This window comes from Daphnia carinata, chromosome 6, assembly GCF_022539665.2.
Source record: "Daphnia carinata strain CSIRO-1 chromosome 6, CSIRO_AGI_Dcar_HiC_V3, whole genome shotgun sequence".
NCBI lineage: Eukaryota > Metazoa > Arthropoda > Branchiopoda > Diplostraca > Daphniidae > Daphnia > Daphnia carinata.
This window is the reverse complement of record NC_081336.1, coordinates 10,122,831-10,148,512: the sequence shown is the minus strand read 5'-3', so window position 1 is coordinate 10,148,512 and position 25,682 is coordinate 10,122,831. Positions and strand designations below refer to the sequence as shown.

The window sequence follows — 25,682 nt, the reverse complement described above, 5'->3', positions numbered from 1 at the left end:
GCTAGCCATTCGACCAAATAACGGTCCGATCCAGTCCAAGTGTAGGTGCCATTCGGTCCTCGCTTTTAAGTATCGAAAGGTGGTAGCTAAATCCGAATAAATAAAGAATAATAGATAAGTTTCGTACAATACCATTTTCACTAAAGAATAGGACATTTAGGACATGATTATTTCTAACAAGAATACATCTACACTGGTACTTACATCAAACATTTAAAAATTGAGGTGGCGACCAGTAAAAAAAAAATTGACCATATCACTGTCAGATAAAGCGTCTCAGCGTAGAAACAACTGTGTACCTTGGCATTGAGTGTGTCGAAGACTGGATTAGAAATACATTCCTTGCAACGCATTGGCTGAAAGTTTGCAAACAGGCTGTTGGAATCGATGAGTCTGAATAAATGAAAATACAATCAAATTTAAACATTAACTATTTAGTTGTAAATGTCAACTACTTGATCGTTGAAGAAGCACAATTTCTCCATTGGGCGCCCTTTGATATATCAAGGCCTTTTAAAGTTCACGTAGTAAAGATGTCAGACAAAATTCTTCTGATTCTGGGACTACTATTTGCAATTATCTTGAATAACTTTACCAAAACTGCAAGTTCACTCAGCATAACCCTGGCAAAACAATTACGAAATGCAAATTAAATTTTCCCTACCTACTGGTGCTACACAAATGGTTGTTGAACATAGACAGTGACATAATTTCCATTTCCGAGTCATTTCCTTGCAGACCGTGACAAAAAAAGCTTTATACCGTGATTTAAAATTCTTGTTTTGTTTTCCTGTCACAATATCATGTGACTAAATTATTACAAGCTGTGTTACCGACCCCTAGATAGCGTACCATTCACCTCACTTTTTTACCGCGAGATGCCACTATACGGCGTACCATTCGCCTCACTTTTCCACCGCAAGATGGAACTACAGGTCGTACCATTCGAATCACTTTTTCATCGCTAGATGGCACCGTTTGGCGTTCCATTTACCTTACTTTTCCACCGCCAGATGGCACTATTTGGCGTACCATATACCTTAAATTTCCACCGCTAGATGTCACTATTTGTCGTACCATTACCTAATATTTCCACAGCTGAATCTCACTTATTGGCGCTCCTGTTCAAACTGCAAACGATTTGCACAGAACTTGATCTCTGCATGTCAAGTTCTATAGCCGCTGTTCAATACGAAACCGCCATTACGCCCCGGTATTTGATAGCGCAAACATATTTAGTAGATGCCAACTTATTAGAGCAATCTGGCGGTTCAAAACTGTCAGATACCGGAACATATTGGCGATTTAGTAAGGAATGCCATCTCGGGAACTTAAAGCGCGTAGCTTAAGTTGTTTGGCATACATTACTGTTCCTGATCTATAATGATAGCTCGTGACAATTCCTCCACATATTATCACAGACTTGAAAACCGAACTGTAGGAGAATTTACACGCCGCGCGGTGAATTAGAATGGCCAGTTCACGAGTGGGTGTTACAACTACTGGCTTTTGCTCCAGGGCATGAGACGCATCTGCAACACTTTGTTCTAACAATGTTCAAAACCGTTCCAAGTACGCCACCTGCATGATAAAATGTTAGATGCCTTAATCAACAAATATCACAGCACAAGCAAAAATATTGGCAAGAATACCTGCAACTGAAGCTTTCTGAAAACGTGTTGGTTTTCTGTAGCCAGAATATTTAATGTTTTGAAGTAGTATTTAAAGCAGGCCAGCTTCTTCGAAGGGTGTTTTGTATTGAGGTACATCTTTACCTGTAACCTAAAGCAGACCCAATATATATTTTCAAATCATAAAAAACAGTTTTGAGAAATGGCTTACCTGAAGGATGAATCTATCAAAAGTGTTAAAGCGTTCTCCAAAGACGATGCCCTTAAACAGTTCCTTTTCATAGCAGAATGTATTGCTCGTGCTGCTTTCCAACTTCATGTCAATTCACTGAATAGATTCGTGCAGCCTTTCGAGGTGTGGCCAGCTACATGACACTAGGTGTAAAACCATATTAAAGTAATCACTCTATGAATACAAGAAAACACATACCTTGTGAACCCGGACAGAAAAGTAGATCAATTAAGCCAATTAAAAATATGCCTTTTCTTTTGTTAGTGATGAAGATGGAATTTCCCGTCCTATTAGTTTCTTCCATGGACTGTGGGGTCCAACAAAACAAACACAAGTTAAAATCGATTAAAAAACAGTTGTAACACCAAGCATTGTTAAACGACTTGCCTACCTAAGGAAACCGCTGGAACCCCAATGTTTGTCTCCTCAATCCTGCAATGATTGAAATGACAAGCTTTGTTCATTTCATTAATTCTCATTTTGAAAAAAGTACAAAGCCTGACTGCGTGGTTAAGCCGTTTGAGTTGATACCTTTTATAAAAAAGCAGGAAGGTTGCCATTGTCGCTCTGTGCCTGTCGTGCTTACTTTTAAGAACACGAGTTACCTTCAATGATAGCAAGCAGATAAACTCTTCTTGCGTTCATGGTATGAGATAAAAATTATGGCAAAGAATAATGTAATAGTGGAAATATAATATTACCATACATTTATGATCCTTCTTAATGGCCATCTGGCATGGAGGTGAGAGAACGAGGGCCAAGGGACCAGGATCTCTTGTTCACAACTTGTGATATTCTCTAAAATTTTTGGCGCGTGCAGACTGCACGCGTTAAGCCAATCTAGAAATGTGCCTGAAAAAAAAACTTCCCGATGAGCCACGGTTTAAGGCGCCTCTTGTGGACGCAAAGAGCATTACGAGAAACTTTATCCATCGCAGATTAAATGTTTTAAAACAAATTTAAAGTAATCATCCAAATCAAGGTTTAATAAAACAAAAGGAAAAACGCCTAATACTTGTGGAAGCACACTTATGTTGTGCAGCAGTAAAATGTTGGCGATAGCAGTAAAATAAAATAAAATAAGTAGTAAAACAAGTTATTGAATAGAAGTAGATTCTATTCTATAACTTCGATCTAAATATCGCACCAATAGATGATTATACCGTTTGGCGGACCTCAAATAGCAGAAAGTCTTGTTTGACAAGCCAATTGTTACCTGTCACTGACGGTGATACCTTGCGTTTAAACTTGTAATGGATTCCATGTGATTTGAAAGTGCCATGACATAGAATCACTCCATTAATTCATGAACTTTTCTGCTACCAAACCTGCCATCCGAAAAAAACAAAAACAATCTCGTTTCATTTAGAATTGAAAAAAAATCAACATTAAGTTACCCACTGCTAATGACGGCCAGAGGTAGCAATACAGGCGATAGCGTATTGAAGATTTGTCTTCACTCAAAACCAACTTTGCCCCTTTTTCTACACAGTTCGAAATTGACACTTATTTGCAGTATTTGTTGTTTCTTGTTGCACGAAACTAACTGCACTTCAACGAAGAATTATTTGATTTACAAATGTCTCAGGAAATTTCAATTACCAAATACTCACCGTTTCTTCACCCAGCTTTAAAAAAAGTAAGATTCATGGGGCCAACACCACCAGTAGCCGCTAGATCTAAATTCTTGAAGCCACGTACACATATATGACAAACCCTAAAAAATGAAAAATGATTGTTGATTAAAGCCCAAATGAAGAATACCTACACAAATACTTTTAATTACGTGAAAAAGTATTCGCAATTAAATCATATCTTCATACCAAAAGAGTATGAACATGACATGCCAGCTTAAAATGGTGTTGTTCCAATCTTTCATTGTCCATCCATGGAATGAGAACACACATGTGACTGCACTGCTTCAATGGGGGACTTTGTCTGAAGTGGGGCATAGCAGAAAAAATTAGCGGGAACTACTAATGAAGCTGCGTTGCCTAGCCGTTATTTATGTAATGGTTTTAACATGGTGCACAACGAATTTCATTTTCGTGATCCTTGTTAAATTTTGAATGTAAAACATATATATTTAAATACATTTATATCAATAAATTGAGACATTATTAGTTTAAAGTAAAAGTTGTGGACCGGGGCCTAAAATGTCTATTGTACCTACTTTTAGAATTGAAAAAACTCAAAAACCATGAAGTCTACGTAAAAACAAATTTCATATTCGTGATTCTTATTAAATTTACAACCTAAATGATGTATAGTTATCTAGTTTTATTGATTTTAATTGTTTTAGGTAAAAGTCGGGCTTATTTTCTAGTCGGGCCTTAAATTTCTAGCCTACCTACTTTTAGAATTGAAAAAACTCAAAAACCATGAAGTCTACGTAAAAACAATTTCATATTCGTGATTCTTATTAAATTTACAATGTAAATGATGTATAGTTATCTAGTTTTATTGATTTTAATTGTTTTAGGTAAAAGTCGGGCTTATTTTCTTGTCGGGCCTTATATTTCTAGCCTACCTACTTTTAGAATTGAAAAAACTCAAAAACCATGAAGTCTACGTAAAAACAAATTTCATATTCGTGATTCTTATTAAATTTACAACCTAAATGATGTATAGTTATCTAGTTTTATTGATTTTAATTGTTTTAGGTAAAAGTCGGGCTTATTTTCTAGTCGGGCCTTAAATTTCTAGCCTACCTACTTTTAGAATTGAAAAAACTCAAAAACCATGAAGTCTACATAAAAAAAAATTTCATATTCGTGATTCTTATTAAATTTACAATGTAAATGATATAAAGTTATCTAGTTTTATTGATTTTAATTGTTTTAGGTAAAAGTCGGGCTTATTTTCTAGTCGGGCCTTATATTTCTAGCCTACCTACTTTTAGAATTGTAAAAACTCAAAAACCATGAAGTCTGCGTAAAAACAAATTTCATATTCGTGATTCTTATTAAATTTACAATGTAAATGATGTATAGTTATCTAGTTTTATTGATTTTAATTGTTTTAGGTAAAAGTCGGGCTTGTTGTTTTGTCGGGCCTTAAGTTTCTAGCGTGAAATGAATGGAATGATGGATGATGAATAGAATGGTAGAAATTGAATTTTATGAATCCTATTTCTGCTGGAGGCCAACGGGGCAAGCAGTATGTGGTAAGTTAAATTTGAGACTCAAAATTGAAACTAGCAAGTATATGACATTAACAGTAAACTTACCACAACTGCAATTTGTTTCACAGTGATGACCCTGCCCGGCACTAATATTTAGATCACCGAAACGACGGATTTAACATCAAGAATGCGAATGGATTCAGTTTCGCACGTCGAAATGGTAACAACCACCACAAAATAAAAAACAAACAAACTAAAACGCACACTTTGTGCATCACTTCCACCTATCACACTTTACGTGAGGACGAGTGAAAAAGAGTCTTTCAGATGTTGATGGAAGGATATAGGTAAGCCATACTAGAACGGTATGTTGATAGTCACTCAATTCGAATGTGAGTGGTTTGATTCACAGTTGAATTCCACAGGATCCTTCTGGTATCCTAAGTAGTCTACCATCCAAATGTACCAACAATGATGATACCACTTCAAACTTCGAGATTAATATAAAAGACAAACATTTCAAAAACAAATTATCGATTACATTACACTATTTTATTTTAGTTTTGAGTTGCAATGTTTGTTTATATCTTATCTAACGACAAAGTATTCCTTCCAAGGGACCACATTCTGTTTGAACGGCCACACAAGTCTGGTTATGTATTGTTGGGATTAAGTGTTGAGACCTATGGTGACAACAAGACAAGTCAAAACACGACTACGCTTTGCCCGTCAATCCCGTCTTCGTCTCGCCCGTCGCCCCGTCTTCGCCTTGCCCATCGCCCCGTCTTCTCTTCGCCCGTCGCGCCACCATCGCCTCGTGGTCGCCTCGTCATCGCCTGTTTTTCATGGTATCGTTGTATTTTTTTTTCGAAGTCCAACACGTATTCCTCAATTCCCTCCAATCCGTATTCCAGTTTCACGTTTTCCTTGTCAATTAATTTCACGTCCTCCAGCTGGATCAACGCGTCGAAGATCGTCGTCGGAAGAGCAGAGACATCAGCTACGAATCTTGGTGGTATCAGCAACATCAGCAGTGGTAAGAAGAATTTCTCATTTTTCTTTCATTTTCTGTGGGGAAAAGAAAAAAACAAAACAACCAAAAACAAAAGCAAAAACAAAACAAAGAAAAAAAACAAGTTTTATAGTTCTGTTGTCGTGCAACGTGGCTGTGTATGTTGTGATGTACGCTTTTCGATTTAGATAAAAATGGCGGATTTTTCCATGTTTGTTTTTGTTCTTTTGGTAAAAAATTCAAAAATTCCTATTTTCTTTGTCTGTGTTTCACAAATACACAACGTTGTCTGAACTCTATTTTGTGCTGCGGCAATTGTTTATTTTTCAATGCTAAATGCGTCATTGCCACCACGATCAACTTGCAGGTCGGAAAAACGAAAAAGGAAAAAAAAAACGAAGTCGGTTCTGTGAAAAGAACACCTGGGTACAACTGATGGTTTGATAGAAAAACCTCCGTCCGAGAAAAAATGGGTAATCGGGTATCTTAGGTATTGGAATTCGGAAAGGCAAGTGGCCTAGGTCTTGGCTTCGATATTTTGAGCCAGTGAATGGTCAGGAAACAAAAAGGAGGCTTGTTTTTTTTTTCCAAGTTCAAACCGTATTCCTAAATTCACTATTAGTAATAGTAGTATTTAAATATGTGAAATAGCTCAGTGGTAGAGCATTGGCTTCAGAAGCCGAAGGTCTAGGGTTCAATACTCAGATAAGCCAGGCATGTATTTTTCTTTTTAGAACACGTTTATTTGTCGAAATAACGAAAAATGGCAAAAAAAGGAAAAATTCTTTTTCCTCGACGATCGGATGGTCGGTAGCATCCCAGAATTTTTTCTGGGACGACCACGCCAGCGTTCCAGATTTTCTGAGCGCCAAGCAATAGTAACCATGCTGGGATTCGAACCACAGACCTTTCGCACTGTAGGACAGCACGCTACCGATACGCCATAACTGTTCTTACATAGATAGTTATAGATTTTGATAGCTATGTAGTTATACGTTAAATTTAAAAAATAAGCACACTAAAAATGGAGAAGAATAATTTAAAATATTCCCATTAACTGTTTCCTTACACAAAATGAATTTTTCCTCTATTCAGGTAAATGGGTTAGCAAAATAACCACGTAATCAAATTTTCAAACAGACATTTCAAATTCCAAGATGTTCTTGGATACGAATTTTGGTTAATTACATTGAGTTAACCCCAACTCTCTTCAACTTCAGTGGGCAAGGCAGCAAATCCAGTTTATCGCCGAACTGCTAATAGATTAAATTAGATCAACAAGTAATAAAAACTATTTAGGTCTTAACTTACTCAGCGCCTATCTCGACTAGCGAAACCCCCTTGAGTCGAAGGGGCGCTAAAGTCGTAACTCAGGCCTGGGACCATCGCTTGCATGAATGACGGTACATCGGCCTTGGGCTAAAAAAAAAAAGGATTATTAATTACGAACACAAGGGCAGAGAAATATAATTAAATAACCCACTGGAGTAGGTTTTTACCTTAGTAAACAAACACACTCTCCAGCGTTAGGTCCATCTCTTTCTTCGTCATCGACATTTCCCACGCCGCTCGTTCGACCAACACGATGATCATACTCTTCATTCTTCAATATAAGTTGGTAAGTCATAATTTACGACATAGTTGACGCCGGCAATATCTAAGAACAGTACAAACATGAAATGCGTAATAAACGAACGAAGAACCCATAAAGTATTACCTTAACTAATTAAGTATTAGGAATAACTGCAACTGAAGTCGTTCCCCACAGACGATGCCCTTAAACAGTTCCTTTTAATCGCATGTCACAACTTCCTGAATGTATTACTCACTTGGCTTTCCATCTTCCTTCAATTCATTGAATAGATTCGGGCAGCCTTTCGAGGTGTGGCCAGCTTCATGACACTAAGGGGAAGGTTGCTTTTATCGTAACGTGCCTGTCATGCTTAATTTTAAGTACACAAGTTACCGTCAATGATAGCAAGCAGATAAACTTTTCTTGCGTTCATGGTATAAGATGAAACTAATGGCAAATAATAATGTAATAATGGAATGTAGAAAAATAATATTACCATACATTTATGATCTTTCTTAATGGCCATCTGGCATGGAGATAAGAGAACGAGGACCAAGGCACCACAATGTCTTGTTCACAACTTGTGATATTCTCTAAAATTTAGAAGAAAAAATACAAGGACTCTGCACGGAAAGAATTACTTCTTATAGTTCCTTCTTAATAACGTACCATTCATTTAGTAATTTGAAAAGGAGTTTCAAATATTAGGTATTCTCAAATTAAAGTTTCTGGTGGTGGTGAATGTTAACAATGTTTTCTTGGGGAAACATTCACTCCGCCGCCTGCATGATAAAATGTTAAATTTTAGATGACTTAATCAATGAATATAAAGATAGCCAAAGACCATGCCCTTAAACAGTTCCTTTTCAATGCATGTCACAGCTTCCGGAATGTATTGCTGATGCTGCTTTCCAACTTTCTGTCAATTCACTGAATAGATTCAGGCAGCCTTTCGAGGTGTGGCCAGCTTCATGACACTACGGGTAAAACCATATTAAAGTAATCACACTACAAATACAAGAAAACACTTACCTTGTGACCCCAGACAGAAAAAAAGTAGATCAATTAAGCCAATCTAAAAATGTGCCTTTTCTTTTGTTAGTAATGCAGATGGAAGTTTTTGTCCTATTTATTTCTGTCTTGGACTGTGGGGTCCAACGATAAAAAACTCTACATCAGCAACAATCTTTTCTCAGTGCTCAGAAGCTGCAAATGTCTTGAATGAAAAAATTTCAATTAACAATAATTTTAAAAACAGTTGTAACGCCAAGCATTATTAAACGTCTCGACTACCTAAGGATAATAGCTGGAACCACAATGTTTGTCTCCACAATCCTGTATCGCAATGTGCCTATCGTGATTACTTTTAAGGACACGAGTTGCCGTCCAAGATAGCAAACAGACAAACTCTTCTTGCGTTCATAGTATGGGATAAAAATAATAGCAAAGAATTATGTAATAGTGGAATGTGGAAAAATAATATTACCATACATTTATGATCCTTCTTAAAGGCCATCTGGCATGGAGATGAGAGAACGAGGGCCAAGGCACCACGAATTCTTGTTCACAACTTGTGATATTCTTTAAAATTTAGAAGAAAAAATACAAGGACTCTGCATAAAAAGAATTACTTCTTAAAGATTCTTCTTAATAACGTACCATTCATTTAGTCATTTGAAAAGGAGTTTCAAATATTAGTTATTCTCACATTAAATTAAAATTAAAGAGACATTCACTTAAGTATTACTTTACCATTGCTGCCTCATGTGTCCAATATTTCGCGCGTCAGATGCACGCCACCAATCTCACACACGACACAGAACTAGAAAATGGCGACTGATGCCGGTTATCAAAACTCAAGCAGCGTTGCAACACATTTCAAAATGGTCGGTGAATTCAACTCGAGACTAGGGCTCGGCCCCGATCGTCTTTGATCGGGGCAAACCGCGGTTTTTCTTTTTTTTTTTTATATTTTTATTGTTGAAATTTTAGTGATTCCCAACAGACTAATTATCACTAATTGTTGTGAGCGTAGAGGCGGTCAACAACTTGTTATAAATCAAATTTCCTTTGTGTCTTAAATTAAAACATAACTTTTTAATTTTCTCTCGCACAGGAAGATACTAAGCAAAAACCAAATGAAAACAGAGAGATGGCTGGTTGTCTTTCGGGTTTACAATGGTTAGTTTGTTATTGTTGGGTTACGAAGGGAATGTTGGTGTAGTTATAACAAACAATCAAAGTTGTTTCGCAGATTGGATGGGAAAATGGAAAAGATGTGTCCCTAGTTAACCCCAGCCACCAGTAGTGTCACGTCACTGCAAATACACAGAAAGAAATTGAAAAGTTATTTAAAATTGAATACACTTTTTACCATCAGCATGACACTGCAACACATAGCTCTAGTAGATTCTACGAAAAATTTATCCCATAGTAGAGTAGATCTTGACTTAAGCGTAACACGAATGCCATCACCTAAAATTACAAAACTTAGATTACATGCCAGCATAACAAAAATGCTGGAAGCTAGATTTGGTAAACCTTGAATTTATACCGCAGACTACCCACCAAACAGTGTAGCCATTTATTGGTAAGGAATCAAGTTTGACTTCACTCAAAAGCTCTCGGTATTCAAGAAGTTAGGCTTAAAAATAAGCCCGACAAATAAGCTAGACAAAATAAGCTTTCTCAACCTACTGTTGACGCGCCAACACGATGAACAATGAATTTATACTGACAGACGACCCATCAAACAGTATAGCCATCTACTGGTAAGGTATCAAGTTATGTTTCACTCAACGGCTCCCGATGTTCAAGAAGTTAAGGCTTGAAAATAAGCCCGACAAAATATATAAGCCCGACACCATGGGGAATGTATTGTTTCTTCTTATATAAAACACCGCAACAAGTGTGACTAGTGAAAATAACATATGGAAATACATAGGATTGATAAGTTTGATGTTTCACGCTAGCGCTGTACCGTACTGGCGCGCCAGTAGTTTTTAAATTCGGTGTATTTCCAAAACGGTTGATGTTATGAAAAAAATAGCAATTTTCTCGGAATCTTCATTAAATTTTGAGTATATTCTGTCATTTTCAAGCAATTCCAACGATGGTCAATTTTTGACGGTTTTGGAGGCAATTTTCCCACGGTCCTTTTCTTCGTTTTTCTCCATTTTGTTAAGTTAAATGTCAAAACAAAGCCGATATTCGTGATCAGCGTTCCATTTCGAATCGAAATAATGTATTTTAAACTAAATTAAGCAAGGATTACGAAAATTAATATCTTTTACACGTGAACCTTATGGCATTTGAATGATTAAAAGTGATAGTTGCTACAGCCCTTACGATCGCTGAAACCCAATAAAGAAAACTGAATATCGTACCAATAGGTGGCTATAGTGTTTGGGGGACCGTCAGCAGAAGAAATTCCTGATACAAAGTTGTTACTCTTATTTTATTTGACTCTTAATACTGTTAAATACTATTATTTGGTGCTAACATACAATTTAACGTAAAAATGTTGGGGATATGTTTTAGGGCATTTTCCGCTCTTAAAGTTAGCACTTGAAACACTTAAATAATTTGATAAAAACTTAATATGTTTAACAGGAATAAACCCGTTAATAACTTAGTATTGAATAAAAAAAGTCACGAAAATAGTTGTTAAACTATTAGTTAAGATTGACTATACGTTTATTATTGTTGATGGCGACAGATGGGGGAATTCAACACAGATGCTGGAAAAGAAAGGAAAACAACACATTTCTATATATTCATTTTGCAGCAGATAGCGAAATTTTCAAGAAACGAAAATAAGCTTCACTACTATCAAACGCTAATTCTCTCCTACATTCAAGCTTACTTTCAAAATGTAAAAAAAGTTACTAATGGATTATCCACTAATCAAGCTTACCATAAAACTGAAGTATTGTTTTTGTTTTTTTAAATTAACGCCAACTAACTATGTCTGTGCTTCTTGTAGTTTGAATAAATCTGTTCAACCAAAAACGTCAAGAATCCAAGTCCAGTACCAATGCCTAGAATTAAACCATAATTTCTTAAGGGCAAAAAAAACTTGATTATCACCTTGATTCGTCATGATGTTCATCACGTAGATCATATGAAATCCAAATGAAGTAAAAAGACTTCTTTGCTGCGCAATATTGCTTACTTCTTTGGGTTGGCTGTGTGATTCTGAATCAATGGTAGACGGACTCAAAGTGTTCTTCACATTCCTTGATATGTGGCACAACAAGGCTAAATCCATCCCCACATGTCAGGAAAGTATAGTCCATCATTGCTACACGATCCATCGTTAAGTAGAAAGAGTTCGCCACGCCATCGATACCCTTACAGAATTTAAAAATAAAAAAAAAACATGATGCAGATAAGTTATCTGCTGAAATTCAATGCATAACCCATTTTTCCGCTAACTCATCATTTATGAGTTGATACAACATACCCTCATGCGTCCCGTACATATTCGCAATAGTTTGATTAATTAGCACGAACGAATACCTGTGGAATAAAGAGGGTAGTTTTTAAAAATAACAAACAACAAATAAGCAGACAAATTAATTCCAACCTACGTAAAGTTTAATTTTTGCTGCTAGCCATTCGACCAAATAACGGTCCGATCCAGTCCAAGTGTAGGTGCCATTCGGTCCTCGCTTTTAAGTATCGAAAGGTGGTAGCTAAATCCGAATAAATAAAGAATAATAGATAAGTTTCGTACAATACCATTTTCACTAAAGAATAGGACATTTAGGACATGATGATTATTTCTAACAAGAATACATCTACACTGGTACTTACATCAAACATTTAAAAATTGAAGTGGCGACCAGTAAAAAAAAAATTGACCATATCACTGTCAGATAAAGCGTATCAGCGTAGAAACAACTGTGTACCTTGGCATTGAGTGTGTCGAAGACTGGATTAGAAATACATTCCTTGCAACGCATTGGCTGAAAGTTTGCAAACAGGCTGTTGGAATCGATGAGTCTGAATAAATGAAAATACAATCAAATTTAAACATTAACTATTTAGTTGTAAATGTCAACTACTTGATCGTTGAAGAAGCACAATTTCTCCTTTGGGCGCCCTTTGATATATCAAGGCCTTTTAAAGTTCACGTAGTAAAGATGTCAGACAAAATTCTTCTGATTCTGGGACTACTATTTGCAATTATCTTGAATAACTTTACGAAAACTGCAAGTTCACTCATCATAACCCTGGCAAAACAATTACGAAATGCAAATTAAATTTTCCCTACCTACTGGTGCTACAGAAATGGTTGTTGAACATAGACAGTGCCATAATTTCCATTTCTGAGTCATTTCCTTGCAGACCGTGACAAAAAAAGAGCTTTAAACCGTGATTTAAATTTTTGTTTTGTTTTTCTATCACAATGTCATGCGACTTAATTCATTAAAATTAATTAAATTAATTCCCTGAAAAAAAAACTTCTCGATGAGCCACGGTTTAAGGCGCCTCTTGTGGACGCAAAAAGCATTACGAGAAACTTTATCCATCACAGATTGAATGTTTTAAAACAAATTTAAAGTAATCATCCAAATCAAGGTTTAATTAAAAAAAAGGAAAAACGCGTAATACTTGTGGAAGCACCCTTATGTTGTGCAGCAGTAAAATGTTGGCGATAGCAGTAAAATAAAAAAAAGGAAGTAGTAAAACAAGTTATTGAATAGAAGTGGATTCTATTCTATAACTTCGATCTAAATATCGCACCAATAGATGATTATACCGTTTGGCGAACCTCAAATAGCAGAAAGTCTTGTTTGACAAGCCAATTGTTACCTGTCACTGACGATGATACCTTGCGTTAAACTTGTAATGGATTCCATGTGATTTGAAAGTGCCATGACATAGAATCACTCCGATTATTCATGAACTTTTCCGCTACCAAACCTGCCATTTGAAAAAAAAACTATCTTGTTTTATTCAGAATTGAAAGAAATCATCATTAAGTTACCCAATGCTAATGACACCCACAGATAGCAATACAAGTGATAGCGTTTTGAAGATTTGTTTCACTCAAAACCAACTTTTGCCCCTTGATCATCTCCTTTTCTACACAGTTCGAAATTGACGCTTATTTACAGTATTTGTTGTTTCTTGTTGCACGAAACTAACTGCACTTCAACGAAGAATTATTTGATTTACAAATGTATCAGGAAATTTCAATTACCAAATACTCACCGTTTCTTCACCCAGCTTAAAAAAAAGTAAGATTCATGGGGCCAACACCACCAGTAGCCGCTAGATCTCAATTCTTGAAGCCACGTACACATATCTGACAAACCCTAAAGAATAAAAAATGATTGTTGACTAAAGCCCAAATGAAGAATACCTACCCAAATACTTTTATTTACGTGAAAAAGTATTCCCAATTAAATCATATCTTCATACCAAAAGAGTATGACCATGACATGCCAGCTTAATATGGTGTTGTTCCAATCTTTCATTGCCCATCCATGGAATGAGAACACACAAGTGACTGCACTGCTTCGATGGGGGACTTTGTCTGAAGTGGGGCATAGCAGAAAAAATTAGGGGGAACTACTAATGAAGCTGCGTTGCCTAACCGTTATTTATGTAATGGTTTTAACATGGTGCACAACGAATTTCATTTTCGTGATCCTTGTTAAATTTTGAATGTAAAACATATATATTTAAATACATTTATATCAATGAATAGAGACATTATTATTTTAAAGTAAAAGTTGTGGACCGGGGCCTAAAATGTCTATTGCACCTACTTTTAGAATTGAAAAACTCAAAAGCCATGAAGTCTACATAAAACCAAATTTCATACTCGTGATTCTTATTAAATTTACAATCTAAATGATGTATAGTTATCTAGTTTTATTGCTTTTAATTGTTTTAGGTAAAAATCGGGCTTATTTTCTTGTCGGGCCTTAAATTTCTAGCCTACCTACTTTTAGAATTGAAAAACTCAAAAACCATGAAGTCTACATAAAAACAAATTTCATATTCGTGATTCTTATTAAATTTACAATGTAAATGATATATAGTTATCTAGTTTTTTTGATTTTAATTGTTTTAGGTAAAAGTCGGGCTTATTTTCTTGTCGGGCCTTAAATTTCTAGCCTACCTACTTTTAGAATTGAAAAACTCAAAAACCATGAAGTCTACGTAAAAACAAATTTCATATTCGTGATTCTTATTAAATTTACAATGTAAATGATGTATAGTTATCTAGTTTTATTGATTTTAATTGTTTTAGGTAAAAGTCGGGCTTGTTGTTTTGTCGGGCCTTAAATTTCTAGCGTGAAATGAATGGAATGATGGATGATGAATAGAATGGTAGAAATTGAATTTTATGAATCCTATTTCTACTGGAGGCCAACGGGGCAAGCAGTATGTGGTAAGTTAAATTTGGGACTCAAAATTGAAACTAGCAAGTTTATGACATTAACAGTAAACTTACCACAACTGCAATTTGTTTCACAGTGATGACCCTGCCCGGCACTAATATTTAGATCACCGAAACGACGGATTTAACATCAAGAATGCGAATGGATTCAGTTTCGCACGTCGTAATGGTAACAACCATCACAAAATAAAAAACAAACAAACTAAAACACACACTTTGTGCATCACTTCCACATCTCACACTTTACGTGAGCACGAGTGAAAAAGAGTCTTTTAGATGTTGATGGAAGGATATAGGTAAGCCATACTAGAATGGTATGTTGATAGTCACTCAATTCGAATGTGAGTGGTTTGATTCACACTTGAATTCCACAGGATCCTTCTGGTAGCCTAAGTAGTCTACCATCCAAATGTACCAACAATGACGATACCACTTCAAACTTCGAGGTTAATATAAAAGACAAACATTTTAAAAACAAATTATCGATTACATTACACTATTTTACTTTAGTTTTGAGTTGCAATGTTTGTTTATATCTTATCTAACGACAAAGTTTTCCTTCCAAAGGACCACATTCTGTTTGAACGGCCACACAAATCTGGTTAATGTATTGATGTAATTGGTGGAAGGGATGTTGAGGCGTATGGGTAGATGACAACAAGAATTCAATCTCGCACACACATACAGAAATAAAAAGTTACTTCAAGACGAAAAAAGAAGGGCAATGACATCTATGGGAAAAGATTGCATTAAAAACATTACAAAAGCTCCAACTTACCTTGAAGAGTACGGAATTCGGCTATGAGGGCAGGTGATGTGGCGTGAGTCGTGCAGAAGAGATCTGTCAAATAGACCCCAACGGCCTCGACACACTGTCCAATCAGAGCTCGGCGATCGGCTGTCGGCACGAGAGCTGCCAAGCCTCCATTAGATGAATCAACAAGCCGATTTAACATGTCGGCCAGTACTTTGAGCAAATGATTGGGTTTGCCTTCAGCTTGCCAAACGACATCCTTTGCACCGTACAAGCGATTATAAACGGCAAAAACACGCTGGAACGATACTCCAGCCGTCAGCATGATGGAAACGACCCAGCCTAACAAATAAAATACAAAATGAATGATAGAAATAACACGAAAATAATTGAAATTTTACCTGGTGGGCCATTCCAGCGAACTGAATATGTTTCCAATGTTTTAACGAGGAATTCCAACGGGAAAAATTGCTCAGACTGGGCATAAGTTCTACCTAGCGTTTTCATTTTGCTACCCAGAGTGGCCAGTTTAGTTTCAGTATCTGCATTATTCAATTTCTTGACTTCAGCATTGATGATGTTCTGCCAAATGCTGGTCACAAGGGCCGCGTCGTAATGATTGGCACAGTGTAAAATAGCCAATTTGCATTCCCAGAGACCCAACGGCTCAGCGAATTGCTCGTAGAGTTGAGTCACGTCCAGCAAATCGGAATGTAAACGGCTGATGGTATCTCCATCACGACTGGACAATCTAGAAACGGCCTCGAGCACTTGCGACTGGACTTTGGCCACGTCCATCTTCTCTTCCAGCTCGTAGAGAAACTGGCCCTGGACGGCGTTGCCAAACGAACTCGTTTCGGCCGCTCGGGCGCAGACGATGGCCCTCGAAAGGTACTCGATCCTCATCGGAAGACTTATGGCCGTGCTGTGGGCATCTGCTAGACGTGAAAGAACACGTGCAGCTGCTATAAACTGCCCACTCTTTTCATAAAATTTCCATAATAAATCGTATTTTGCAACTAAATCCGTCTGCTGCTGTTGATTAACCTAAACATAAATAATTATTCATTTGGGACTAATTTATGCACATTAATTAAATTCATACCTGACCAACTGTTTGCCTTTTAAGATAATTTTCCAAGTGAGGCGATTGAATTTCCAATAATTTATCGTCCCATTTGTTGTCAGTGAGCCAATCGAAAATGGCAACGTGGCATAATTCATCATCCGATTGTAAAGCGAGAGAAAGAGTTTCGTCTGCTAAACGTTGAGCTTCCAATGGGCTTAGACCCTCATCGTATCCCTGTGGGGCGGTTTGGGTAATCGGGCCGGGTGATTTGGGTACGCTGGGCGATTGAGGATGGCACGCAGCGGCCGTGTAGAGTTTTTGCAAAACTTGGCACATTTGCTGATAGCAATTTTTACGAGCCAAAAGGGCCTCTACAGCGGCCGGATCTTCTTGTTGGCCGCTGTAGCATTGCTGGGCACGATGTTGAGGGTCCAGCTTCTCAGCCACAACGCAACAGAGTTCCACCACGCCTCCGAAATAATGACATGCAGATAATTGCTGGCAAACATGGGCCAAATTAATGCGGGCTGGAATTTGTTTACACGTGTCCAGCGTTTGTTCCAGCAGACGCTCTTTGTCCATGCGACTCATAGTGGCCGTTCGAGCCTTCAGAAGTTGTTCATTAACTTTGGTGCATAGAGCATCCTTAAAAATGAATGAATTATTTAATAATTTTTAACTTAAAATTTCAATGTAAATTACCTCATTTCGATAGAGAGACGGGCAGACTAGTCTCAATTTTTCGCTGATGGCATCCGTGCTGGCCGCATCGTCCAAGTACCGATGAATTAAAGCATTTATCAGCCCAATGCAAGTGTCAGAACCTGAGAGGATCAGGTCGCGGAATAACGTAGTCTTTAATGACATGCGCATTTCAGATGTCAAAGATTGGCCCAGCAAATGCAATTGATGATCGCACAAGACTTTCCAAAGAGCAAGGACTTCGACCGTATGATCCAGCAATTGTTTCATTGCCAACAGCGATTTTCTCTCTTGCATTTGAGCTTCCTGCATTTTAATTAAATAAAATTATGCAAATTTTTTAATTATGCAAAAATGTCATACCTGAAGACGGCCCTTCTCACTAGGCTGATGGCCGTTTTGATGAATATTGGCATGAACGAATCCCTTCAGAGCATTAAGTTGGCCCAGTACAGTTAGCAATTCTTCACTATTGACAACACTGTCCAGCAACGGTTGATGTGGTTTGCCTACATCTCTGGCCAGCGGCATAAGCCAAAGAGGCCTCAATATGCGTCCGAGATAAAGGTAAAGTCCGTTATGTCGGCCAGAGAATTGATAGTCGGTCATGTCTGACCCGCCACTGCCCGTCACGACGGTATTCGAATGGGGCGAGTAAGGTTGCATTTGAGGGGTCGAAATGGCATTGGGGTTGAATGCCCCCACTCCACCAGATTCAGGCGAACTGAAAGTAAAATGCGATGGTTGATGATGGAAATTGCTGGGCGTGCTGTTCAGATGAGCGGGCGAGTTAACGACAAAAGGAGAGGTAGGAGATGAAACGGGGTGAGCCAGATGAGATGGTGAGACTTTGACGTCACCACCAAGTAGGAAGAACGCGCGGGCAGCCCAGTCGGCCAGCTGGGAGTCCTGGACGCTTGTTGAACATGCCAAAATGAGGGCAGTGGCACAGGCTTGATCTTCTCGTAGAACCTGGAAAAAGGCCCGAACGGCCGTACTGTCCGGTCCTGAAGCGTCGAATAATAATTGACGTAGGATATCAACCGGCCTCAGTTGAGTGACGATGTGACAGCATTGCGTCGTTAGGAAAATGAATTTTCGAGGTCCAGCAGCATGTTGAGTTACAATCAGTGGGGGCTCAGGTGCTGGAGGAGCAAAGATTGACGGATCGATTTGCCTTTTGATGGTAACTTCGGCCAACGCCCAAGTCTTGCCGTCCAATCCCAACGTGTTTTGAGTCTCGGAAAGTTGCTGGGCAGCCGGAAAGAGCGAGTTGGACAATGTCCAGACAACGTCGTTGTCAGAGGCCGTGCTGGTGGCCAAAAAAGTCGTTCCGTGAGAGTAAAGAGCCGAATGGACTTGTTGCGGACGTTGGGGAGAAGCGCTGGCCGCGTAGCCGGGCGGTAAGCGGACTTGTACCAATTGCAACGTCACTGGCCGGCTTGAAGGCGTGGCTTCGTTGTAAGTACGCCAATTCAAAGTGCTAAAGTACAGACGTACACCCGATGCAGTAATGGCCACCAAATGCAAGTTTGTCGATTCACTCGATTCAATGGGCGCAATGCAAATCAATGGCCTAAAGCTGGAACGATCCACCGTCCTATTGAATGAAAAATTCATTTAATAATTAATGTTTTGTTAAGGGTAATGTTTAATACCTGGCAATATTAGCGGCAGACTGTACGATGGTATTGATATTAATGGCCGCCACCCGAGTCATGGCTTGTCCGTTTGTACCTAAATCATAGACTTGAAGGGTCCCCTTTTCTGAACGTGTGTAAAGAATATGACGGGTTTCATCTTGCACCATTTGTACAATCGGATCTTCTTCACTGAAGGCCGCGTTGATAAATGATGGAACCAAGTAGGATAATGTACTTTTTGAATGGTTGATTTTACGACATTTACGACTAAAGAATCCCTCCTCAGCCTAAAAATTTATAAAATAATATTTTGGAACAATAAGATTTAAATAAATAAATACCTGATAAAAGAATTCGTAAATGCAACCATCTTTTGCTCCCATGAAGATTCGGCCGTTGGCTGTGCCAGTGATGGTTACAATGTAGGATCCATCTGTTGGTACAGCGAATAATGGTTCGGGTAAGAGATGCATTTCTTCGTAATTGGTACTGGATCCGGAGAAACTAACTCCCAACAAAACAATTTCTACAGTTGTGGCAAGGCACAAGAGGTATTGGATGTGTGGTTGAAAGATGCCCGGTTTTGGTCGAACCAGCTCGACAGCAATAATTGGTTCGCTCAGGCCATCAAAATAAGACAGATCACCCCTTGATAAAACGAATAATTAGTTTCCTCTTTAGATGTTCTGTTGGGATGACCTTACCCGTCCTCGTACGTCCAAACATATATATCACTGTCTATGCTCAACCACGCACGTTGAATGAGAGGGAAAAGCCCCATCATGCAGTAGCTTTGCATGTGCCCAAAATGTTCTACTAATTCTGGTGGTAGGGGAATTCGATTGACCAATCCCATCTGCCTGAGGAGCGGCAGTCCGTTAGGGCCAACTTCGAGCATAGGATAATCAACATCTGACAATCCGCTAACTCCGTGGGCTGAAACATTCAGGTTGAAACTATTACTTCCGATACTGAAGAGAATGTTTGTCGAAAAGTTAATACCTTCACCGATCTTTATCTGATCAGAAAGTGTGGGGAACTGATTATCATTCTTAAGTTGCCATTCAAGAATGCGACCAGCGAGATCAATGCCTTCCAACGACGGAATCAACGTCGATTGGATGGCTGCAAGCGGCGAAATCATTGTTTTCGATACCGGTGATGTCATGATTGCCGTGGAAGACAAGTTGCTGTTTACGTCATTTTTATATGGATTGACACTAGCATCTGCAAACAGCGTAAAGTTGTTGGTCAAATACCGTAGACAATGGAAATATTGAGCTCATTTACCTGTATAAATTGAAGAAAATTTGTGACTCGCGCCCGTTACAGACTGCATGACAGCGAAACAGCGAGTATGAATAATGATGAAGTCGGCGTTGCCAGATTAAAATTATCTGCAAATAATTTAGTCAAAATGATTAAATTTAATTAAGTCATGTAATAATATATTATTGAATGTTTCTTAAAAATTAGATTTTATCAATTCTACTTTGAATATTTCAAGTTTAAAAAAACAAAACCCGATTTGGCGTTGATTGTTAGAAGCAGACGACGGTGAGGCGTTTGGCGCGAAACTGCCATCATCGGCATTCAATTTGCTAACATCGTCTGGCACTGGTTGTTCCTCAAGTATCTTTAGTTTACATTCAGTAAAACTTTTCAGGAATTTATCTTGTTTTGAAATGGCGCCTATTAAACAAAATGGAATGAGCGATTACGAAATGCAACGGGCTAAAAATATGGAAGAAAATCGTCGAATTTTGGAAAGCATTCGTCAAGAACAGGTCTTTAAATGCACTAATTTCATAACAAAAACTTAAATCTTACTTCTATGATCTTCAAATAGATTTACAAATATGAAGCTTTACAGCCAGTTAAGCAAAAGGAGAGGAAACCTGCTGAACCGAGACCTAAAAAGAAACCTCGAGTTGAAACAGTAGGCGGCCCAGAAGGTGTTGAGGCTGAAACTAACATTAGTGGTATAAGGAAATCTTCGAGAATCTCTGGAAAGGTTAATCCCCACAATCCTTACCTAATTATTCTGCATTTATTAACAATTTCCATTATTTCCCAAAGACTGCCGAATATTCAAGAGGTTTGAAAGATGAAGATTCAGATGACAAAGATTATGAGGAAGAGTATTACGACGATGACTCAGATGAAGAGGACGGTGAAGGCCGAAAAAGAAAACGTGTGAGAGGACCACAACAGAAGATTGTGATACCAAAAAATCGTGTCAACTTTTATGGTGCTGTTCCAGGAGTAGAGATTGGAAGAATTTGGGAAATGAGAATGCAATGCTCTGCTGATGGAGTCATGCGGCCTCCTGTAGCTGGAATTCATGGAGGTACTTGTTCTTCTAATTTAAATTTCTGTTATCACAAATTCTAAAGTTCGAAATAGGTCCCGAAGGAGCTTACTCGATTGCCCTTTCTGGCGGCTACGAAGATGATGTCGATCTTGGTGATTGTTTCACTTACACAGGCGAAGGTGGCCGAGCACTCAGTGGCACCAAAGCTAAACCTAAAAATCTACGAACTGCCCCACAGAGCAAAGACCAAACGTTAACAAAAGGCAATTTGGCCCTCAGCTTAAACATCGAAACAAGGAAACCTGTTCGCGTAATTCGAGGATACAAATCCAATACTGAATTCTCTCCCGAATATGGCTACCGTTATGATGGTAACACATTTACATTTTAAAAAATGCCATTAAATCATCCTTATCTGTTAGGTTTGTATTCCGTGGAGAAGTATTGGTTGTGCGTTGGCAAGTCTGGTTTTAAAGTATACAAATTTGCTTTGAGAAGATGCCCAGATCAAGCTCCTCCTCCTTGGGTGACTAATAAGAAAACAAAAGTACAAGAAGAACCAGTGGAAAAGAAAGAAGATGATAAAGAAAATTGTAATAACGATCTTCAATCTAGTCCGTCTCCATCAGAATGAACTCATTCAACTTCAGATCCCTTTTCACCTGTTATGTCCATTTTACTCAAATCGACAAGCATTGATTGCAAAACTCCTGTTTTAATCAAACATGTTGGCGTTAATAAACGGAAAATGTATTTTTAAAGCTAATACCATCAGCAAACGTTTTGGAAGGTAGGTCGTCATCACGCGCCAGCACGCGGACGAGATTGATAAACTTTGTCTCCATGGCACAAGGAGCCCCTTGTCCTCGCCAATGAATAAACACATCTCTCAGTCCAGTCATGGCTCCTTGACGAACATCTTTAGAGATGTCATTTAAGCGACCCATCAGAGCTGTTAAAAAATACATTTAATTATGCTAATTTCTGTTCAATAAACGCAGCATACTTGTCAGTATAGAGTCCAAATTGGCAGGTCGTCCAGCGATTAAGCAACGTTGAATTATTCTGATGGCTGCGAGTCGAGTATTGATGGCTTCGTCTTCCACCAAGTCCACAAACGAATTGGCTATAACGTCGATATTAGATGGAATGATTTCGAGTTTGTGATGCTGGACAGCTGCATACGCGCACAATGCAGCAGAAGATCGCAAAACTGATGCAGAACGACCGGGTTTCCATTTGACATTAGCCAGTAACATGGCTTGGAACTGTGCTGGATCGGTGCATTGAACATGGTCCATAGATCCAGTCAACATGTTGAAGCTCTTCAGTTTGATTTCAGGACATTGGGTAGCTGCGATAGTTTGGCAGAGTAAATCAAAAACGAAATTGTCAATCATTTTCATATCTCTGGCAATGAATTGTAAAATCTTCCACGACGATGATGTTATAGTCCATTTTAATGGATCGGCTTCCGACGCGAGAACGGAAGGTAATTTTTGCTGGACCATTGCGTTAATATTCGAGTAACAAAGACGGGAAGCCACTAGCTGCAGCATACTCATTTTCCTTGCAAGAAAATCGGGCTGGTCTGATCCTTCGAGAGACAAGGCGACGGACAGTAGTTGATTCATCAAATCGACTGAGATTCCCAAATCTTTTTCGACCAACGTTTCCAGGCATTCGAGTAAGGAAATATCCTAATTGGAGATTTATCTTAATGAGATGGTGGTTACAACTATGATGTTCGTTTCATACCTTTAAAGAGCTGAATTTGATGGCCAATTGAACGCAAAGCTCTAAGGTACGTGCAGGATAATCGGACTGTACTGCATTGAGGAATCCATGAACAATATGACTGTAAATGGTTAGGCCCGATGTGCCAGTGACATCAATTTCTTCTTGTTTTTGGTCGGAAAGCCATGAAAGAGCTTCTAATGCGCACGTTTCACCAATGAGACGAGCTGATTTGCATGCCTGGCACAAGGTACGATTCAAGAGTTATTATTGTCAATCTAAAATCATTTTAGAAATTATGTGTTACCCAATTGCGAACAGAAGCTTGGTCATCGCCCGACTGAAATATTAGGATTTCCATAATAGTAGACAGTTCTAATTTCCTATCTGGTATTTCACGTACGAATTGGTAAATGAGTTGAGCTGACTGAATTCTGAGATCATTATTCCAATTTTCGGTGTCTGCAAGTAATTTAGAAATCAGTTTGCTGAAACATTTCTCAAATCGACGATGAAATTCTGTGAAGAAATGAAAAATGCATTTAATTATACACATTTTCGTGGAAAACATATTGATATTGGTCTGATAAAATACTAACCTGGTTGATTTGTTAGCGTCCCCCACATCCTTTCAGCTTCTTCACTGACTTCGTTAAATTCATTGCATCTCCCCAGAAGAATCAGAGGAAACAAAAAGTGGAAATTTTGATCGTCTGGTTCAATTGCAAGTGAAACTTTGCCAATAGTGTGAACCATGGCAAGTTTTACGATTGGGCTGCTCTCAGACCAGAACATTTCCAGTTGAGGTGCAATGTTTGGAATGGTCAGAGGTGAATAAATCATCACAGGCTCGAGGGCTTTGACACACATTAATCGTACTTTCATTGGCTGGCTTTTGACGTTTTGCATCAGTGGTTCAACGAAGTAATCAGCTTGCAATCTAAAATACTCATTTCTCTCAGACAAGGCAACGATGATTTCACAGGCTTCTTTGACAACTTCTCCAAAACGATCTCTAACCATCAGTTTTACCAACTGTGTCAACTTATCTAAGTTTTCAAGGTAAACTGGTTGTCCATTTTGGTTGAGTATGGCTGCAAGGTTCATTCTGGCTAATGTCAAGCGAATTTCTTCAGATGGCTCCACCTCAAAACGATCAACTGAAACATTGACTATGTCGTGAAATTGTGTGTTACTAATGCTTCCATGAGTAGTAATTGCGTGTAAAACTAGGGAAGCAGATTCTCTCAGGCTGTCAACTTTATCACTGGATACGATTTTGATAAGTGGATCAAACAGATCAGACTGTAATTGTTTGTCGATTTGTCGTTTTTCTGCTCGTTTCTTGAGATCAAGCAAAGCTGCTCGTCTTGTCGATTTGTCTTCACTTTCAAGTTGTTTGTAGACTACATCCCTTTCAATTTCCATCTTTTCAGCTAGAAATTTAGGCTTGATGATTAGATCAACGGCAAGATTTGGATTGTCTCAAACATTGTCAAGACACAAGAGTTTTCGCACGTGCTTTTCAGTTGGACTGACTTTCAGACGAAAAAACAATGTCGTCGTCGCTAAGCAACCCTGCTATTCCCAACCTTTCTTAAATGGCCGTCAATTAATGGTATTTTGTAACGTAAAACATTTGGATGGAACTAGTATAATAAATTGTGCACATCAAACATGGTATTTAATTATTTACTTAAACTGGTTTCAAATGCAAAACAAGTTTACCCGACTCAACGATTTTTATTTATACGTGGAAGCTAAGAAGCAAGCAGACAAACAATGGCGGTAAACTAGCAAGAATAGAAAATAAAATGTGCTGTTACTTTTAGGCTGTAACGTAATAATCGTTACATTGTTAAAAATTTTCCGTTTAGTTAGCCGTACGGTACTGGCACGCCATCGTGTACTAGCACGCCATAGCGTACTGGCACGCCATAACATACTGGCGCGCTATAGTTACTGGCACGCTATACCCTACTGGCGCGCTATAGCGTACTGGCATGCCATTACATACTGGCGCGCTATAGCGTACCGGCACGCCATCACCTACTGGCGCGCTATAGCATACTGGCAGGCCATAGCGTACTGGCGCCCTATAATTTTCTCTCGCGCGTCATAGCGTGGCAACCCTGCTATTACCCATATTTCCTAAATGACCGTCAATTAATGGCACTTTATAACGTAAAACTAACACCGAATTCCACTGAATGTTTAGACAGGGTTTAGATGTCCATGAGTATCTGTTGTGTTATCATATTATTGTATCAAATTATGTTAAGTTATTGTTATCAAATTATTATAGAACCGTCTGTTTATTCCAATCCGATATCAAAATCATCGAAACAAATGACATCTCAATGCTGTGATTGTGAAATCAAATATTATGGTTGCATACCAGCAATGCGCCACTGACGAACATCATAACGAATGAGATCATTGACTTATTGCATTCTCTGGACTGTGAGCGT

General features: G+C 38.3%; 3 protein-coding genes and 4 long non-coding RNA genes across 12 annotated transcripts; 2 read left to right on the top strand and 5 right to left on the bottom strand.

The window, feature by feature from the left end:
• LOC130703564 (uncharacterized) lies at positions 1–3,794 on the bottom strand. Of its 4 annotated transcripts, none has more exons than XR_009004702.1 (13): positions 3,687–3,794; positions 3,477–3,580; positions 3,261–3,409; positions 3,080–3,191; positions 2,570–2,715; positions 2,395–2,494; positions 2,255–2,295; positions 2,062–2,170; positions 1,843–2,006; positions 1,653–1,782; positions 456–1,581; positions 300–393; positions 1–86 (listed from the first exon to the last, which is right to left on the bottom strand). It is a non-coding gene; the product is annotated as an uncharacterized LOC130703564 (long non-coding RNA). The 4 variants fall into 4 exon arrangements; XR_009004701.1 differs by having other exon boundaries at positions 3,650–3,777; XR_009004705.1 differs by having other exon boundaries at positions 1,843–1,996; positions 3,650–3,777.
• Positions 3,795–7,024: 3,230 nt separating this feature from the next.
• Positions 7,025–9,235, bottom strand: LOC130703566 (uncharacterized). Of its 3 annotated transcripts, none has more exons than XR_009004708.2 (12): positions 9,064–9,235; positions 8,866–8,984; positions 8,605–8,788; positions 8,417–8,549; positions 8,242–8,354; positions 8,074–8,165; positions 7,966–8,019; positions 7,829–7,901; positions 7,717–7,775; positions 7,499–7,656; positions 7,311–7,418; positions 7,025–7,255 (listed from the first exon to the last, which is right to left on the bottom strand). It is a non-coding gene; the product is annotated as an uncharacterized LOC130703566 (long non-coding RNA). The 3 variants fall into 3 exon arrangements; XR_009004706.2 differs by having other exon boundaries at positions 7,025–7,252; positions 9,064–9,233; XR_009004707.2 differs by having other exon boundaries at positions 7,025–7,252; positions 8,866–8,981; positions 9,064–9,233.
• Positions 9,236–9,721: 486 nt separating this feature from the next.
• Positions 9,722–10,250, bottom strand: LOC130703560 (uncharacterized). Its single transcript, XR_009004699.1, has 3 exons — positions 10,114–10,250; positions 9,947–10,047; positions 9,722–9,890 (listed from the first exon to the last, which is right to left on the bottom strand). It is a non-coding gene; the product is annotated as an uncharacterized LOC130703560 (long non-coding RNA).
• Positions 10,251–14,885: 4,635 nt separating this feature from the next.
• On the top strand, positions 14,886–15,489 carry LOC130703570 (uncharacterized). Its single transcript, XR_009004714.1, has 3 exons — positions 14,886–14,983; positions 15,070–15,288; positions 15,367–15,489. It is a non-coding gene; the product is annotated as an uncharacterized LOC130703570 (long non-coding RNA).
• A 111-nt stretch (positions 15,490–15,600) lies between these two features.
• LOC130703568 (nuclear pore complex protein Nup155-like) lies at positions 15,601–20,519 on the bottom strand. The gene is made up of 10 exons (XM_057524997.2): positions 20,451–20,519; positions 20,163–20,387; positions 19,865–20,096; positions 19,502–19,808; positions 19,176–19,447; positions 17,881–19,117; positions 17,518–17,823; positions 16,852–17,460; positions 16,148–16,793; positions 15,601–16,088 (listed from the first exon to the last, which is right to left on the bottom strand). Exons 1-10 carry the CDS (start codon positions 20,497–20,499, stop codon positions 15,751–15,753), a joined length of 4,221 nt encoding a protein of 1,406 aa, XP_057380980.1. The 5' UTR covers positions 20,500–20,519; the 3' UTR covers positions 15,601–15,750.
• Positions 20,520–20,767: 248 nt separating this feature from the next.
• Positions 20,768–22,235, top strand: LOC130703563 (uncharacterized). The gene is made up of 5 exons (XM_057524995.1): positions 20,768–20,947; positions 21,010–21,174; positions 21,240–21,510; positions 21,567–21,845; positions 21,897–22,235. The coding sequence occupies exons 1-5, from the start codon at positions 20,846–20,848 to the stop codon at positions 22,106–22,108; spliced, it is 1,029 nt and encodes a 342-aa protein (XP_057380978.1). The 5' UTR covers positions 20,768–20,845; the 3' UTR covers positions 22,109–22,235.
• LOC130703562 (uncharacterized) lies at positions 22,050–24,799 on the bottom strand. The gene is made up of 6 exons (XM_057524994.2): positions 23,811–24,799; positions 23,519–23,730; positions 23,233–23,451; positions 22,481–23,174; positions 22,244–22,426; positions 22,050–22,184 (listed from the first exon to the last, which is right to left on the bottom strand). The coding sequence occupies exons 1-6, from the start codon at positions 24,637–24,639 to the stop codon at positions 22,111–22,113; spliced, it is 2,211 nt and encodes a 736-aa protein (XP_057380977.1). The 5' UTR covers positions 24,640–24,799; the 3' UTR covers positions 22,050–22,110.
• Between the last annotated feature and the right edge of the window lie 883 nt (positions 24,800–25,682).